The sequence below is a fragment of the Drosophila sulfurigaster genome, chromosome 3 (assembly GCF_023558435.1).
Source record: "Drosophila sulfurigaster albostrigata strain 15112-1811.04 chromosome 3, ASM2355843v2, whole genome shotgun sequence".
In the NCBI taxonomy this organism is placed as follows: Eukaryota; Metazoa; Arthropoda; class Insecta; order Diptera; family Drosophilidae; genus Drosophila; species Drosophila sulfurigaster.
Genome location: NC_084883.1, coordinates 24,533,493 through 24,552,168, shown reverse-complemented (window position 1 = coordinate 24,552,168; position 18,676 = coordinate 24,533,493). Strand labels below are relative to the sequence as shown.

At 38.9% G+C, this 18,676-nt stretch overlaps 2 protein-coding genes across 2 annotated transcripts in view; both read left to right on the top strand.

Moving 5' to 3' along the window:
- The first annotated feature begins 5,639 nt into the window (after positions 1-5,639).
- LOC133842001 (metchnikowin) lies at positions 5,640-5,967 on the top strand. Its single transcript, XM_062274886.1, has one exon. The coding sequence runs from the start codon at positions 5,684-5,686 to the stop codon at positions 5,876-5,878; it is 195 nt and encodes a 64-aa protein (XP_062130870.1). The 5' UTR covers positions 5,640-5,683; the 3' UTR covers positions 5,879-5,967.
- A 10,053-nt stretch (positions 5,968-16,020) lies between these two features.
- The window catches only part of LOC133845199 (uncharacterized), a 73,528-nt gene continuing 70,872 nt past the window's right edge, over positions 16,021-18,676 (top strand). Inside the window, 1 exon segment of the mRNA XM_062279588.1 lies at positions 16,021-16,868. Coding sequence (XP_062135572.1) covers positions 16,157-16,868 — 712 coding nt within the window. The 5' untranslated portion in view covers positions 16,021-16,156.

The following is an 18,676-nucleotide window of genomic DNA, read 5'->3' as shown; positions in this document are numbered from 1 at the left end:
TGAGCCTGCCCCAAAACAAATGTTGAACCAGCACTTTGCACATGATGTGTGTCCTGTGTCTGTGCCCTGTGTATGTGTCTGTGTGTGTGTGTGTGTGAGAGGTGTTTCCATGGGCGTGTGTTTGCGTTTGTGTCTGCTGTGGGGCAGCTCCGTTGTTGTGTGTGCTGATTAACTGTCAGGTGACCGAGAGCCACCCCTCAAATGATGGCCATGGCTTCGTTGTCGTCATCGTCGTCGCCGTTGCTTGCTGTCAGTCTCATCTTTGTTGGCCTGCAGACTCATTTGGACCACAAACAATAACATTTTGCACAGTCGCTGTGACAACACAACAAAACAGAGCCTAGCCAAATGAGATATTCCCTCTGGTTGCATTAGGCAAAAAATTAAGCATACGCAAGGTAAACAACGAATGTGGAATATTCTATGCTTAAAATAGAAAGTCGCAAGAGAATAAGAAAAACTCTAATTTAAAAAGGAAAACACTAAAATAATAAAAATAATTTAATATATAAATATAAAAAACATTATTTAGTAAATAATTAAATTTTGAAGATAAAGCAATTAAACTATTAATTACTATTAAAATTTTGAGTTATATAAAGTCGAAAGTTTGTAAGAAAAACTTTAATTTAATAATAACAACACAAAAATATGAAATAAATTATTTAATTTTGAATTTAAGGTACATTGTAATTTATAGAAAGTCGAAAGTTTACAAGAAAAACTTTAATTTACTAATAACAACATTAAAATATGAAATATAATATTTATAAGAATAATAAAATGTCATAACATTAAGTAAATTATATTAGTTTGAATTTGAATTAATTTAATTATGTATTACAATCAACAATTTAGTTTAACAATATTTAATTTTTCTGCCAAACACAAATCGTTAGTGATATTTGGATTTAGTTTTTAATTGAATTGAACTAATTCCATCTAAAATCCATATTTAAGAGATGCACTGATTGCGATTGCAGATGGAATTTGAAATTTAATTAAAATTGTCAAATAAATAATGGCATACTTAATTTGCATCTAATTGGATTGCAAATACTATGATAGTTAATTAAATAATGCTTCATTTGCGAGTGTATTAACGTCGAATAAATCACAATTTTCTCTATGCGGAAATTGACCTCAAAAGCACACATTTTTTTTTTTTTATTGCAGAGTGTATTTGTGTGTGTGTGTGTGAAACAACCGAAATCATAAAGACAATAAAAATTGCTGTGCATTATTCAGTGCTTTGCAGTGTGTTGTGCTGCGGTTGGTTAGTAGAGGCGACACAAAAAGTTCATAAAATAAATTGCAAAGTTAATAAACAAGTAGCCGAGGCTTTTGTGGCTGCTTATGGTGTTCGGTGTTGAGGCCAGGCCCAACAGTTGGCAACGGCAATTAGCTTTAAACACGCCATTAACTGCTTAAATGGCAACATGTGTGTAATGCCAGCAGACAGCAAAGGCAGCAAGCCAGCAGCCAGTCAGCAGTATCCCAGGTCTCCAGGCTCCCAGCTAAGTGTGTTCATTATCACCTGTCCGTCCAGACACAAGCATCTGATATTAGATATACATACAGTCTGCAATGAGGTGCAGGAAAGGTGTGGGGAGGGGAGGATGTCCGCCCCCATTCCGTGCCCATAGCTGACATCGCACAACGCATTCTTAAGTGCTTCATCTTGTCTGAATAACATTAGAGGCAGTAACCTGCCACACCCCTCCTTCCTCCTTCCACCGTCCCTCCCGTTAGGCACCAGCATGTTGTACAAAATGAGCTGGCACATTTATGGCAGCCATTTTGGGGGGAGCGTTGGCAGCGCGGCATTAAGCACCTACCCCGGACTATACTTCCCATACATACCTAATGAACTTGGTGTTGCCTTTCAAGCACCAGCAAATGACTCTTGTCTCTCTCGCTGGTCCCAGCATCCTCATTCTCTCTACACTCTACCAGACACATCCACCTCACAGTTTTTAGAGCTTATTTATGAAGGCATGTCGAAAAAAATGCATATTTATGCTAGCCTTTGTTTGGGCCTATTTATTCACTTCTTCTTGGCACTTTTATTGGTCTCACTTCCTTTTGACATAACATATATACTCTACCTACTCTACCCTACAAATGTGCAGATATATTCCACTCACACCTCGGGCGACTGACGCTCAAATTTCAAACTCGTTTGCGCGCGCAAAAACTTGTAAATTAGTTTTGTGCCACCAGAGAGTTAGCATTTGAAGCGTCTTGTGGCATATGCATGAGTGTGTTGCACGTGCAACGCGCTCGCTCAGTCTTAATTTGATTGCAAGCAAACTATTGCTAAAGTTTTCCCAACTTAAATAATTCAGACACTCGCTCTCTCGAATGAGCTCATAAGCAGTCATATATCAAAATATTATAACTCTGCCGAAGCTGTCAAAATCAAGCAAAAGCATTAAATAATTGATTGACATGATTATCGCAATATTTCCATTTCGGAAAGGAAAGTTTTGTTTATTGTTTTCCTTCATTTCACTCATAATTTTCATTAATGTTTGAACTTGAAGGACGAATTAAAATAAATAATTCGCATGTGTTTACGTTTCACTTTGTATTAAATGCAAAATTTACTAATTGGATTGTGATTTGTTATTGCTATTGAAATTGTTGCATAGATTCTGCATTGCAAAATCTGTAATTTTAATAAGCTTTGATTGTTGCATATTTTCCATATCGAACAATCTGAACTTTGTATACATTTTGATTATTACCTTTTTATACCCGCTGTCCATATGGTAGAAGGGTTTTATAACTTTGTGCCTACAGAAAATGTATAGAATATGCAAAAGGAGGCAACTTCAGAAGGAGACAATTCCTAAAAAAAAGATATTCTTGATCAGCGCCAACATCCGAGATGATATAGACATGTTCGTCTGTCTGTCCGTCCGTGACTATAAGACATAGAGATATAATTTTTTTCGACAATACGTTCTATTTTTGCCTGCAGATCAAGTTTGTTTTAAATTTTTGCCACGCTTACTTCCCTCCTACAAATCGAAAAAAATCTAATGACAAGGGTAATTTTGAAGTTCGATTTTTGGTGCATACAATAAGAACTTTAGTATTTCTGATTCCTGAAAATAAGGTTGCGATAAGATAAGAAAAATATAAGTTATATAATAAATTCTTTTTATGGGTAAAGGCAGTTTGACAATCTAGTATATTTTGAATACAGTAATATATCAATTTATCCTATTTAGCCTTCGGTATATTTAGGTATTTTTCCGGTACACTATTTAGCATATTTTATTTCCCTTCATTCAAAATGTGTAGCGGGTATCTCATAGTCGAACACACTCAACTGTAGCAGTCTAATTAGTTAAAAATAATTTACCAGCTATTTGCTTCTTTGTTATTTTCTACTGATTTGTCAATAATTATATTTAATATGCAAATGCGTAAAGAGAACTCTCTTTATAAAAATATTGTATTTAATGAATGAAACCATATTTGAAAACTCATCTGAATTATTTAATAATTCATTTCGAAATGAAAGAATAATTTATAATTACTGCCTGTTTAAGTGCTTCATTCATGTTGCATCATTTGCAATTGTTTGCATAATTAAATCGAATGTGTAAGAGATATGAATTGAATCATTATCATATGCAATGCTAATGACACTCACTACAAGCTGATGGATATTTTGCCAGTTGCTGTAGTAGATTTCATTAGAACACACCAAAGCAGCAACGTCAACTTTTTTATGTGTCAATTGAATTGCTGTTTGGTTTTTTTTTCCTTATCGCAAAGTTCAACTTTTCACTCGCACTGATTTGAAATTTGACTGCGTTAAGGAAGCGGGTGGAGGCGGGGAATTCTTTCCAACTGGATTGTTTGCGTTGCTACGGGTCGTTAGCCTCAAGGCAGGTCCCAAGAACAACAACAACGAGAGGAGTAGCAACAATTTACAGCAAATAATTCAAAATGTCAGCCGCAGCAATGAGGAAAATGCCAAGCTCAAGAAAAATGTCAAGGAATTTAAGTAAGTGCAGCAGCCTTGACTCCCTCTTCCCCCTCTTCATTCCCCTCTCGACTCCAGCGTTGCTAAGCCTACTTACCATTAGTTGTAGTTATGTAAGACGCTAGGAAAATGACGCAAGTACAAATATATTGACGAATTGGCAAATAGATAAATAGCCGAAAGGTATTTGGTTGCTGGGTCGTTTTTCTTTGTGTACTATTTAATGTTAAATGATGCTATTTGTATGAGTATTATTGTTTATAATTTCTGGCTTGGCAATTGTTGTTTATCTCCGCAGTTGGGCGTAAACAATTGCCAATGTATTTTTTTATGCGTTTGCAATGAAAATCGATGAATGTGCGCTGTGTGTGTATGGCCGAACACATTTGTTTTGATTTATGGTTATAGGAAGCGGTGCCCAACACATTTTGGCCTACAATACAATACAATACAGTGGCAACAATAACAACCGATCCATCGATTGTTAAGTAAACATCACACAACACAACACATTTTTGTTTAGGTGCATAAAAGTTTCGCATTCAAATTCTGTGTTGTTGTATTTAATTTTCGCTTTCAACTTGATGATGTTATTGTTGTTGCGGCTGGCTGATCTTGTGGCTTTGGCTGTTGTTAGACGCGCACTTGATGTATGCTTTTGTATATTTGATTAGCCCATAATTTAATTCTTTCATTTTATTGATTTTCTCATATCTGAAAATTCCATTTTACAGTTTGTTTAGCTTAATGAGGCATGCCCCAAATCGTGGCGCCAGCTTGCCCCCAACTCTTTGACTGGGTTTGTCTGGCGGCGGGATGGGGGCGGTAAAAAGTAAACGCTAAACTAACCTCAAAGTGGTAAAGTGCATGGGAAAATTTCTCAAAATGTCAGTTGGCAATTTAAAGGGCGCAAAAGTGAAGAGCTGCCATTGCCAAAGATGCTGCTTCGCTCTTCGCTCTTCGCTCTTCCAGCTTCCCTCTTTGGCCTCTTCGTTGCGTTTTCACTGCCTTTGGGTTGTAACTGAAGCTGTAGGAAAACTAACAAAGTGCTCTAATAGAGCCATGGGGCAATGTCGCAGCCAGGCAATAGCAACTGCAGTGGAAGCAGTGGCAGCAATGGCAGCAACAGCAACAGCAACACAAGGGCAAGAGGATGTTTTGTGGGCGTGGCGTTGTGTTGACGCACGTTGACGTTGGCTTTGAATGGCGTCGTTGTTGCTCGTAATTTGCAATGCAAAAACAACATAAAGTGGCTGACTAGGCAGACAGAAACATGATGAACACGATGATGCCCTTGTTTTCGGGTGGGGGGGAAGTCCGGGGCGGTGCCAAGCGACCTTCTAGCTAACTTAAGTATTCCGTTGTAGATTTCAGATTTTATATTTCTTCTCGTTTCGTTTCGTTTCGTTTGCGCAACGTTTCGCTTCAGTTGGGGTTAGGGTTCTTTCCCCTGTGATGTGCATCCCCGCCATCAGTTATCACCATTTGACTAGCACCGCTGCTGACATTTGTCTGTCTTATCAAACAAAATCCCCGTCTCAGCTTCTGCTTCTGCTTGTGCTTGTACTTGTGCTAAAGCTTCAGTTTCAGCGTCAGCGTTGGCGTCGGCTTTGGCAATAAAAACGACGCGGATTTGGGTCTCTGGCATCAATCAACTTTCGACAGCCTTTCAGTGAAAAGATGCAACTAAATCTGGGAAATATTTGCTCGACGCCTCTGCTGCTGGTGTTGCTGCTGCTCGCATCGCTTGGTGTCGCCCTCAGCGAGCCCTCACGTCATCGCGGACCCATCTTTGACACCCGGCCGTCTCCCTTCAATCCCCAGCAACCAAGAGGCGGACCTTATAGCGGGCCCTATAGCGGACCGGTCTACTAAATGACACGCTGATGTCGTTAACACATTAGTCTAATTTGATGCGATTAAAGTCAACTAACTGTACATCAAAAGACGAACTCATAATTCAATTATTGATATTGTGTGTGTGTGTGTATGGCAATTCGTGTCGAGGTAGACACAATATCTCAAGGGGTATCGAGTAGAGAGAAAGAGTCTCCGCATATAGGGGTCAAAGGGGTCTGCTTATTCTACGAAACCAATTAGCAAAAGTTTTGCATTTGCTGTTACTGCGAAATTTGCAAGTCATAACTGAAAATTTGCTTGTCATAAGTTGACAGCTCCAGTCGAGTTTCGACTCATACTTTGTACTGTAGACTTCAATAATTGGGCCAGCTGAAAAGGAAATTCGCATCGTTTGCTTTAACTCGAAAAACTACAAAAAATAAGGCAAACTGCTTTGAAATGAATATTTAGTTAGTCATTATAATTATTAGAACTACATTTGTTATTGCGTTGCTGTAGATAGTTTTGTTCAACAGCGGCTAATGACATCATTAGAAACGACATTAAGTTTTGATGGTGTTTGTCCTTTATTGTGTGCTTACTGCTGTTATGAGCATTTGCTTCTGCTATCATTAACATTTGATAGTTCTCTTAAAAAGGCTATCATCGACATTGGAATACGTTCAAAACAAAAGTTAAGCTGAGTGAAGAAAATCCTGCTTGAGCTAGCAAAATAAACTTACTTCTTTCTCTATTTTGAATCTGTTAATTGTTGTTATTGTTAGTAATAATAGCTTATCTTGCCTACATGAATAATTGATACTTTATAATTAGTTCCGATGTTTTTTAAATTTACAAAATTTGCTGATACATATGTACATAGTTGTAATAACTTGCTGGGTTCATCTTTATACATTATATAATACAACACTTAAGCTAAGCTAGCGTTACTCACTACTCAACCCTTAAAATGTTGAAGTATTGATAAATGATGAAAGAAGTTAGATCGATAATAAAGTTCCTCTTGTGTGAAGCAACATTGTGAAATAGGAGCGCAAGCTAATAAAATCTTTAAAGATCAAATATAACTAGAAGAAATATGAATATCACCTTTCTCTTTTTAACAAATATTTAATAATCAATTAAACTGCGCCGATCGATATGTACTTATGAATGAAGAACATTTGTGAGCACAAGCAGCACAAATGTTTTCCTTTGAGTTCAAGAGAATTGTATTGGGAAATATGTTTATGAGTTTTATTTTCTGGAAAATATGAAAAATGTATGCATGTTAATATTTCGGTATAAATTTTCTCAAGAATTTCATTCAAATATGCAGATATGTATACATTTCTTTACTATATAGTAAAATTTGTCGGAGTCAGCTTTTTGCTGTGGCTGCTGAAGCTGAAACGTGCTGACTAGTTGCAAAACGATGCTGATGCGGAGCAACGTGTTGTTGATTTTACCTTATTATGGTCGCTGTTGGTGTTGTTGTTGTTGCTGTTGTTGTTGGTATTGTTGTTGTGTCACGCAGTGAATTTGCATGTCGTCATCGTGTCGTCAGCATCTGCATATCCCTGCTGACAGCTCTCATAAATAATAATTAGAAATTGGGCTAGCGAAGCCTTCAAGCGGTGGAGATGCATATTCACCTGGCCAACAACGAATGGAAAATACGCAGGCGATGCGAAGTGTGTTGTTGACACTCACGCATCTTGCGATGAAGCGCGCGTGATGCCATTTATAATTTTAATGCAATTTAATTTGTGCGCCAACGGGACGTATGAGTAATCAGCTGATGTGCGCTGCTCGCTGTTCGCTGCTCGCTGCGGTTGCAACAGTTGCCAGTTTTATTTGCGTATATTAAAATTGAGTACGCGCAAACATTTCAATGAGGTTCTCACACACAATATTTTCTTTGCTTTTCTATTTTCAGACGGCGGCCGATCCAAGAAAAGCGCAAAGCAAAAAAAACACTTGCGAAAATTAGCAGCAGCTTCGACTGCTGCCGCTGCGGCAGCGGCATCGACAGCGACAGTGACAGCGGCAGCGACATCGGCCGTGCCATCTATAAATAGTGAATACTGTGCGCGTGACAGCTGTGACAAACGGTGACGTCATTGGCTGGATAGACGGTCGAAGAAGCGAAGCGATGCGACGCGTCGCGGCGACGTCATCGACATCGGCATCAAACAAATAAGCAAATTCGTACATCACGTATACGTCGCGTATATCGCCAGGCTAATAAACACTTAACACAGTCGTCACACACACACTCAGGCACGAAAAAAGATTATCAGTTCGTGTGTGTGTGGGCCATGAGATGTGGCAAGCAGTAGTAAATGCGGTTTGATAAGATCCAAACTATATAATATCGAAGCCCGAAATATATATTTAAATATATTGCATATACAACAAAATACAAATACAAATACAAATATATATATATATATTCTTATAATAATAACAATATGCGAAGAGTAAACACACGAAGAGCCATGAGAATCGCACGAAAGCACAGCAAAAAGAAAGAAAAGCGGAACAAAAACAAAAATTGTCAAAATAGCATTTACAGCTGCTGAGCCTCAGTCTAAATTCATCGTCGATCGGCGTCGCGCTGCACGAGGCGTGTGCTCTGTATTGTGTGCTGTGTATTGTGTGTGTTGTTGGAGGAGGAGGTGTTGTGCCTCTCGCTCTTCAATCCAATAGTGTGTGTGTGTGTGTGTGCTGTGTTGTGCTGTGCTGTGTGTGTGCGTGTGTGTCAGATAATTAATGTGATACAATCGGTATCGCTGTCTATCTGAAAAAGTGGCAAGTGCCTGATCGACTCGAAACGAGTAACGAAAAACGAAAGCCAAACAAAGAAAAACAACAAGTAAATATATCCCCCCCCCCCCCAAAAAAAAACAACTTAAACTAAACCAAAACTAAAGAAGAACAACAACAAATCTGTACAAACAATAAATACGTGTCATAAATCATAAATAAATTGTGCTAAATTCGTTGGAAAACTTAAAATGTCAGCCATAAATTCAAGCAAAGGATTTCATTTAATGCCACTGCTGCAGCTGCTCTAAACGGTGAGTACTTGTCTTTCAAACTACACTCACACTCATACACTCATACACTCACACACTCACACACTCGTACACTCACAGTCATTGAATAATCTCTCCATCGAGTGCCTAATTAGCTTAATGCGTTTACCTTTTGTTTCTCGCTGGCAAACAGCAAAGGAAAAAAAAAGTTGTCTTGTCCATCTCCGTTTCAGACTGATGGCACAGGGACTTATTCACTTATTTATGTACAGCTTGTGATACCTAGCTCAGTTCTGGCCTGGAGGGTGAGGTGATGAAGGAGGAGTTTTGCTTGTCTGCCTGACGTACCAGCCAGCCAGGCAGGCACTAAAGCTTATGTTGATTCAAAATGGGCCTACGCTGCGCATACGCAATTTGTGTGCGTGTTTACTGCATGAATGTTTTCATAAATTGAGTTTGCTTTTTTCGACAGCTTCGTTTCGAGGGTTGTGATGGTTGTTGTACTCGTATCTTCTCCCCTCCTGCGTATGAAACGCACACTACCTGTCATTTTTCATTGCTATGCGACTTTTGTATCTCTGTATATCTTTGTATCTCTGAATTTGTATCTGTATCTGCTTTTTTGTATCTCTGCCTGTTGAAGACTCGAAAGCCAACTCATTTCAATAAGGGAATTATGAGGTATTAGGCACACATTGCAAGACGGAAAATGCCCTATTATAATCGAGAGTGGGATGAATGAGGGCGGTGGCGGTGGGGGAAAACTCATTATTATGCGAGGTAACATTTGTGCGCTTGAAGGCAGCTTACGCAATTGATTAGCCTTATATATATTTATATTGTGCTCATTGTAAGGCGCTTTGAGAATGGCATTTGCTGTTGGAACGTGAAGCAAAAGAATTTCATGAATTTTGTTCAACAAAATCGAATCGAAAAACCGAACCACAAAAAAAAAACATTCAGTTAATTTATGTGCACAAGTTCAAACTAAATAAAAATAAATAAATAAATACATGTATGCATCATCCACATGCAATTATGTATGCATGCACCTATGTATCTTTGCAGTTTCTGTATTTCTGTGTTTCTGATTATGCCACGGCAGTGTCTTCTGTGCTGTGCCCGGTAGCCTGGTACCTTGACAATGCACTTGAGTCAAGTTGCTTCCTCTGCTTGGGCGCGGCCAGGTCGTCGAGACGCTTTGCTGCCAATGCAGAGGCTGCCAAAATTGCATAGCAAGTAGTGAGTGAGAATGTGATAGAGAGTGAGAGAGTGGGGAGTGGTGAGTGGAGAGGGGGAGGCAGATTGCAAGGGTATTGGGGCAGACGCCAAAGCATGATATGAACACCGTGTAGCAGCTGTAGAAGCCAATGCGCTGCTTGTTTGTTTATTTATAACATTTTGTTTGCTACTCGTTGCCGTTGCCGTTTGCCGTTTTGCCGTTTTGCTGTTTGCTGTTTGTGCCGTCTCGGCGTTTCCTGATTATGATACCAAGCACCGAGCAGCAACAAAAAAGCATTGAGGCATATTGGCTTTATCATCAAATATGCAACATTCCCCCAAGTGGCATTAACATGTCCAACTGTCAGTCAACTTTTGTGGCAGCCATGCCATTAACTGATTTCTTCACATACACACACACAGTTGAATGTGTCATGCTGAATGTGAGTGTGTGTCACATCGAATCTATGCGCCAAAAAGGAATGCATGTCCAAAGGTGACAAATTAATCAAATTCATATAGCATACATTGAAAATATTAAAATTAAATAAATTACTCAAATTTATTTGATGCGTGCGTCATATAAAAATATTTTGAAAAACCAAATAAAACAATTAACACTAACGCTCAGCATTTGTTTTTGGTTTGAGATATTCATATTTAATAAGCGGCATATAAATGATTCATGCAGCATTCATGCTAAATTATACAAATGAGCTGAATGTGCCAAATGATTTATGCTTTCTACGCTCTCAATAGACCAATGTGGAATGTTATTTTGTGAATTGCGAATACCCAAGGATGCTCAAATAAGAACTTTTGTTAATGTACTTCATGCTAAAATCTTAAATCAAGATTATACGATGTCACAATTTAATAAAGAAGGATTGTTCTTAAATCAAGATGAATATTCTTCAAAAATTATGGAATGCATAATCTTAAATTAAGATAAAACGTTTTAAAGTTTAGATTATTTAAAATAAAAAATAAATGATGTGAAGTTTTTTTATATTTATTATAGTTGCGCGTTTTATACACTTATTTCTTAGATTTATTTATGTTGTCTAATAATATTAGTTTCAATTATAACGTATACTAATTTTTTTTAAACAAATCTTTACTTGCTGAGCTAACAGCAACAACTACAGAAATTGAATTCCAATTTTTAGGAATGGGAATTCCAACATTTTAAGAAACAAGAAACAAATTCTTGAATTCTTAAGATCTTTTCCATCTTAAAAGAAGATTTTTTAAATCTCAAAACGATGATTGAAGGAAAAATCTTGCTTAAGAATTTTCTAACGTAAAAATCTTGTTTTAAGATCCATAAGTTATTCAATGTGTAATGTACTTTTTAATCTAGATTCTCTGTTTGTCGATTTTCAAATTTGAATACAAATTTATTAAAAATATTGAGAGGAATGCTAAGCAAATGTAGGGTATTCAAGTGTCGTTGCTTGAAGTACTTCCTTGTTGTGCTGCTGTTGTGTTTTCGTATTCATTTTCATGCTGGGGTTGTCATGAATGATAAGCACAAGTACTTCAAAGTAGCAACCGGCTACTGACTGTTCCTTTCCGCCATCACAATTGCTGTTGTTATTGTTGTCGTTGTTGCTGTCGATGTTGTTGTTGTTGCTGTTGCTGTTGCTGTTGCCACCGCCGGCGCTGTCAGAGGCATTGTGAGTCTGTGTCAGATTGCTTCATTGTTTTTTTGTAGTTAATTAATTTTATATAGTTACCGTTGCACTTTTATGGCACAACAAATGTCGGCAAGTAGCCCAGGGCGTTCATTGTTGCCGGGTTCGGGTTCGGGTTCTGCTTGTCGTTTTTCGTTCACGTTCACGTTCACGTTGATGCTGGTGTGAGTGTGAGTGTGTTTGTGCATTTCACAAAATTGCTTTCACTTTGTGTTTTGCTTTATGGCATTGCTGCCGCCAAGAGCAGTCTGGTTGCCCCTTTAACGCCCATCCCCAGCCTCAATCCTCCCCCCTTCTCCCTCTATCTGATGGGTTCAGAAATTCATAGCATGTTTTCAATGTCATTCGGCTGTGAAGAGTGTGTGTGTGTGTGCTGTGGTGTGCTGGCTTTCCATTCTTGTGCAAGGTATTGGCATTCCCATGCGAAAGCGATGAGAGTCCTTTAAGCGCGTTGGCTGCTTGGCTTTGCTGTTGCTCTTTTGCGCAAAAGTTTCACTGGATGATTGATCAATGTTGACAGATTTAACGAGCTGCTAAAGTGCTGCAAAACAATTCAATTATCGTACGAGTGTGTATGCGAGGTGTGTGTGAGCGAGTGTGTGTGTGTGCTGCAGGGAAAATGGAAGAATAATATTTGCATATTTGCATGCGAAACGTTTGGCAGCTGCAACGCATCAACTAACTCGAACTCAAACTCGAAACTCAAACTCAGCTCACACATTATTCAACCCATCATTGTCATCGATACTTTTCGCAATTTTTCGCTGCTTTTCCGAGTATTCGCTGAGTAAGCGCAATTATTTATCTGTCACACAGCATGTCTTCTCGTTAAAAACATAATTCAGTTTTGGTTTGTAAATAAAATTTCGCAAAGATTTGCAATTGCCTTCAAATGTTTCTCTGATTTATAGCGTATTTATTTCGCATTTATTTATTTATTTATCGATGCAATTTTATGCATTTTTCTGAGTGTGTGTGTGTGTGTGTGTGGCATTTTTTTGCAAGGTCTGTCAGCTTATGACAATACGAATTTAATCGCCAGCTTTAGCCCTCTTTATCTCTATCTCTCTGTCTCTTTCTCTCTGTCTGCCATCATCTGCGTAATGCGATTTCAATGCCGTGTAGATTTCAGTTGGCAAACGTCCAAGGAATGCCAATATTACTTAAGTTTTCAAGTTTTGTTTATCTGGTCGCTGGGTTAGCAGGTCTTTCCCATAAATCAATGGGCTAAGACACTCGCCTATGGCCAGAATATATTTCATGTACGTTTTGTTTAAATTAAAAATCAATTGAACGCTGGCATTATTGTATATTCATTGCAATCCCATTGCTGTCAATTAATGTCCGAAATCACATTTATAATACTCTTCAACTACTTGTGAGTTTTAACCATCAGTCATGTCTGTGGATGCAGCTCGCCTTTTTATTTTGTATTATACTTTTGATAAATTGCAACAGAATGCGGCATTTGAGGATGCAACAATTTCGCACATAATTTATTATTTTGCGCTTCCGAATCCAATCATTGGGAAAACTGCAGATAAATGAACTGGAAATTCCGTTTTTATTTGCCAAGAAAATTAGTTCAAGATTTCAATTTGCATTTAAAGTTCAATGATGGGCAAGATATCTAAGATTTTGTAAACAATACTAAGTATTTAAATGATTTTAATATTGACATTTAATCCTTTTGAAATTAATTAAACAATCACATTTTCATTGAAAAGTACTTAGATATTTTTCCCAATTTAATTGAAATTAATTTTAATTTCAATTTTAAATTAGATAAAAGCTAAGCTTATGGTGTTGATTTATTTCAATTTTAAATTCCTTAAAAGTTTAAACAACAATTTAAGTTATTTAGAAGCAAATTAAATAAAAACTAATACGATACATTATTGAATACAACTCTATACAAATAGAAAAATAAAAATTTGTTAAATTTAAATCAGTTAAAAGTTGAGCGAAACTTTCAGTTTTGCTTTCATTGCTTTTTTTGACATTATGGAAGAGAAAAATTAAAAAGAAACATTTGAAATCGCAACAAAACCAAAATTTTATCTATGCTTCTGATAATAAAAAAATAAATAATGTATTTTATTTTTATAATAAATATTGAATGGAAATTTATCTACAGAACTTTATTTGTCATAAGATTAGGAAAAATAACAAAACTACAGAAGCATTTCAATTCACATTCGACGTTCAATATTTTATGTTTGCTCTTGACATTTAATAATCTATGAAAATACAAAGTAGAAATGATATTAGTTATTAGGGTGAAAAAATAAGAAAACAAAGGTATATCAATTGAGCTTCAACATTCAATATTTTGCTTATGCATTTGACATTTAATAATCTATTTATATTTATCGAAGACGTATTGAATATTATACAAGCATAAGCGTATAAGAAGAGCACGTCAAGCTGATAAATGTTTTATATTTATCTAGGCAGTAGTGTAGATGTAGAGAGAGCATTTAATTGTCGATGAGCCAAGGCATTGTTTGTGTCAATCAGAGCATTGACGAGCAGCCACATTTCAATTAATCTGGCTCATCAATTTCGCTAATAAACGGACAGGATAATAATAATAATCCTTTTATGCGCATAATTTGAGTCTCCGCCCCGTCAAAGCTAATTTGTGTGTTAATTTCTGTGCCACACAGTTCAGTACAGTTCAGAGTCATTGAATGCCTAATAAGCCTGCAAGTTGAACTCGTGGAACTCGAGGAACTCGAGGAAACTCTTAACTACGAGTAACAGCGGCTGGCTAACTGCGTGTTGTTGCGGCGCCCTCTTGGCCTTGGCCAAAAAGACATGTGAAAAGTTGGCGTTAACTTTGTTTTTGTGCCGACTGCCACAAAGTTTGTCCAGCCTGAGTTCTGTTGTGTGTTGTGTTGTGCTGTGCTGTCGAAGTCAGGCCGTAACTTTTGGCTAGAAACTTGCCACGCAATGAATTCAAATGGTAAACAATTTAATGAGCACACAAATTTTTGCGCTCTCTCGTTTGTGAAATTGCTAAATAATTTAATGAGTGCGGTCGAAGTTTTCGTATTTATACGCTTCCATTGTGTTGGTTGCCTGACCTGATGGGCTTTTAAATGAACAGAAATTCACGTGCACACACACACCCATACACGCAAAGTAATCAATGCTTTAATTAACGATTTTTAATTAACGTTCATTCGATCTTTTTTCCTTTTCTCTTTTGCAGGTATTGCGAGGATGCAGCGCTCTAAATGACAACACGATACCAAATAGTTCGAACTCGCTTTGTGATAAACCCAAGTTGAATAAAGTACGCGCCAATTAGTTGATATATCTATAAATATTAATTTCATAACTTTACGTAAAAATCTCTTTAGTTGTACTCTTACTTATTATTGCAATTCAGTTAGTGAGACTTTGAGACAAACCACTTTATAAAAGACAACTCGACACTGCAGAACTTTAACCATTAAACGTAACCTTTACTGTAATAGTACCCAAGAAAAGACAGATCCGCCCGCACCCCCCCTTGATTAACGTTTAGTTAGAGAAACAAATTATATTGTTAAGGATTTAGTCGAAGCCAAAAAGAAGAAGCGTACAAAATTCATAGAGAGATCTGCCACACCATGTCACATGGGGACATTGAGGAATGTACGTAATATATCCCGCCGATGAGCTCATCTTGATGACCTATGGTTTCTTTGCGCCACGTGTGAAACCGCGACCCACACTCGACTGTCTGCGTGAGCCGCTCGTGCCCATCGAGTATCCGGTCAGATCCAGCACCGCCGCCAACACCAGTTTCAACGCCAACTCCAGCTCCAGTGTCAACTTCAACGTCAACTCTAATTGCGCTGCCGCCACCAGCCCCACAACAACAAGCGACTCGTGGACACCCGGTGTCACCGAGCCCATTCTTATACCCCCCCGCATTCCTACTTCCATTGCCGCGCCCACGCCACCGAATTCACCGCACAAACACCTCACACCGCCAGCAGTTGTTGCGCCAACAGCGGACTGCTTTAGCTTCGAGGAGCAACCACAACAGCAACAACAACAGCAACCACAATCACCGGCGATAATACGACGCACTTCGCGCGCTTCGCTGACGCATTCGAACTACAATCCATCGGCAAATAGTGGGAGCAAGCGTTCGAGCATCCGCAGCAATCGTTCGAGGCCATTGACGCCGTTGCTGCCACATCAGCGTACGCTGAGCACGTCCATGTATAATGACGCTAGCATGCAAGCAGCAGGCAGTGGCTCAGCATCCCCAGCACCAGGACGAGCACCATTCCAGCGCAGCAGCGCCTACGACGAGGAGGCGCTGCCAGGACCCAGCGAACAGCGTTTGAGTGATTATGGAGCCATCGCAGCATCCGGCAGCGGACTGCTCGATACACGGTCGCGTAGTCCAAGCATCTTTCTGGAGCCACCCACGCCGGATCCAACACATGCACACTTCGGACCCGGCTGGGGTCGGCCCATGTCGCCCATGGATCTGCCGCCCGAGCGTCCGAGCAGCAGCAGCGCTGGGCAAAAGTCACCGACCAGCAGCAAGTCGCGTTTGCGTCCCAAGCTGCACATACCGTTGGGCCGATTGGGACGATCCACGTCGTCGGATACGCGGGAGCGTGAGAGCAGCCGACTGCGCGAGGATGTGCATGTGCATGTGGAGAACCCGGTGTTCAGCAGCGAGAATCTGCGTCAGAACAACTTCGATGCGTTCTTCGAGGCCCGCGAGCCGGTCATCAAGGTCAAACCACGTACGCCCAACACGGCGCCAGCCGATGGACGCGGCTATTCACCGCCGTTGGAGAACTATGCCGGCGTCTATGATTCGCCTCGCACACGAAGTCCAGCTGGCGGGCGTTCGGGTGGTGCGAGTTTATTTGCACGCTCGCCGCAGGAGGAACGCGAGCGTGCGCTCAATGCGCGTTCCCGCAGTGCCGACCATTGGGATGAGCGGGCGGGTGCGAGTGGTGCGGGGGGTGGCAAGAGCAGTGGTGCCGCGGGGGCTTCGGCACCCGCTGGGTCTGGGTCTGGTGGCGGCGCGCACTCCAAAGGTGACAGGTGCCCCCAAAAACTACTTTTTCACAAGCTAATCAAATTGTTTACAGTACTTTTTTGCTGCTGCCGCTGCTGCTGCTACTGCCGCAAGCTATTGCTGCGCTGCCGCACCAACAAAAAAAAAAAATACAAAATACTCATAGAAAATGTTGCGTACAACGTTTGATTGATTGATTGAATGATGGATTGATTGAATGATACGAATGATTTTACTTGTTTTGAGTGCAGTTTTTTTTTTGGGGATGATTTTATGGCATTTTCTTACGACTTGGCAGAGGTTATTTTGCAACTTTGTCGAGCTGAACATTGAAGTCTGCGATTTATAGCAACAAGTTCGTTAAGTCATGTTGCACATCTAGATTTATAACTGAGTTTAAGGAGCTAATGTAGCAACGACTACTTTCACCAACTACCCATAGGTTGTTATAACTTTTTAACGGGCTGAAATTTATATAGCAGACAGAAGGAGACATCTCCGTTGCCATGAAGTATATACATATAGTGTCAACAGTTGAGATGATATAGCCATGTCCATCTGTTTGTAGGAACAATAAGATCTCATAATCTGTAGGATATAGACTAATTATTTTTGTTAAGAGCACTTATGATATATGGCAATTATCAAATATAAACTTCGGTATATTTCAGTATTTACTCGGTAAATTAAACCTCAATCACTTTTGTTGAGACCACTTGTAAACCAAATATAAATTTAGATATATTTCAGTATTTTTATGTATATCAATTTGGTATATTAAAATAATAATACCTCACTGTTATGCATTCTCGACTGTAACTTTCTACTTGTTTCTTTAATGCAACAATGGAAGTAGTTTCAAACTTCTATAGTTAAATAACTAAAGATGTCAAATCCATTCTAGCTAAATTCCTTTAGATTACTTTCTCTTAGGTACACAAGTATATACATATACTATAAATTCAATAAAGAGTACTTATATACATTCACTACTTCTATGGCTATTAACTACCTTCCGACAACTGTCTTTTAGCACTTGTATTTTGGAGCAATAATAAATATATGTTTAGCAGTATAAATTCAATAAAGAGTTCTTGTGTTGACGCATTAGTTCAATCTCGTGTTAGTCTGATCAATTTCAGTTTATTTCCTATTGCAAACTATCTCTTATGTATGCATATGCATGCAGTATAAGTGCAATAAAGCGTCTTTGTATAGTGGTAAATGCTTTAAAGTTTTCTCATAACCCAAATGTCAAGTGTAATCACATTGTTATGCAAAGCTGCAGCTGTAGCTGAATCTTAATGAATAGTCTTACAAAGGTCTCAAAATAATCCCTGCCAGAGAAAATGCAAGCTTTTGCATGCCAAAGATGATTTTACTCTTTCCTTGTTATTTCCTGCATAGTTACCTTTTTGGAAAACAAAACAAGCAGCTAAGTCCAATGTAGAAATGAGTTGAGTGTTTAAGCTGCTTGACTTTAACTGGAATTCTCTGGCTGCTCGAATGCCTGAATGCCTGCCTTGAAGTCTTATCCTAATTCTTATCACACATGCAATGATGTCGGTTCCTTGCTGCGTTTGCTTGCATGCAAATAGGATTATGTGCATGCCTGGACAAGTTGTACACACCATATACACACACACACACACTCACACGCACCCAACATCCAAGATCCTCATATTTACCATCCCAATCCTTTTGCTTGCACGCAAACTGGGATTTAACCTTGCATTGCGTGTGCAGTTTTATCGGGGGATGAGGGTGGAAGAGGAAATGCGCGCAGCTCCATCGCGTTTTTCACTGTGAAAATGAGCACGAACATAATTCCTTA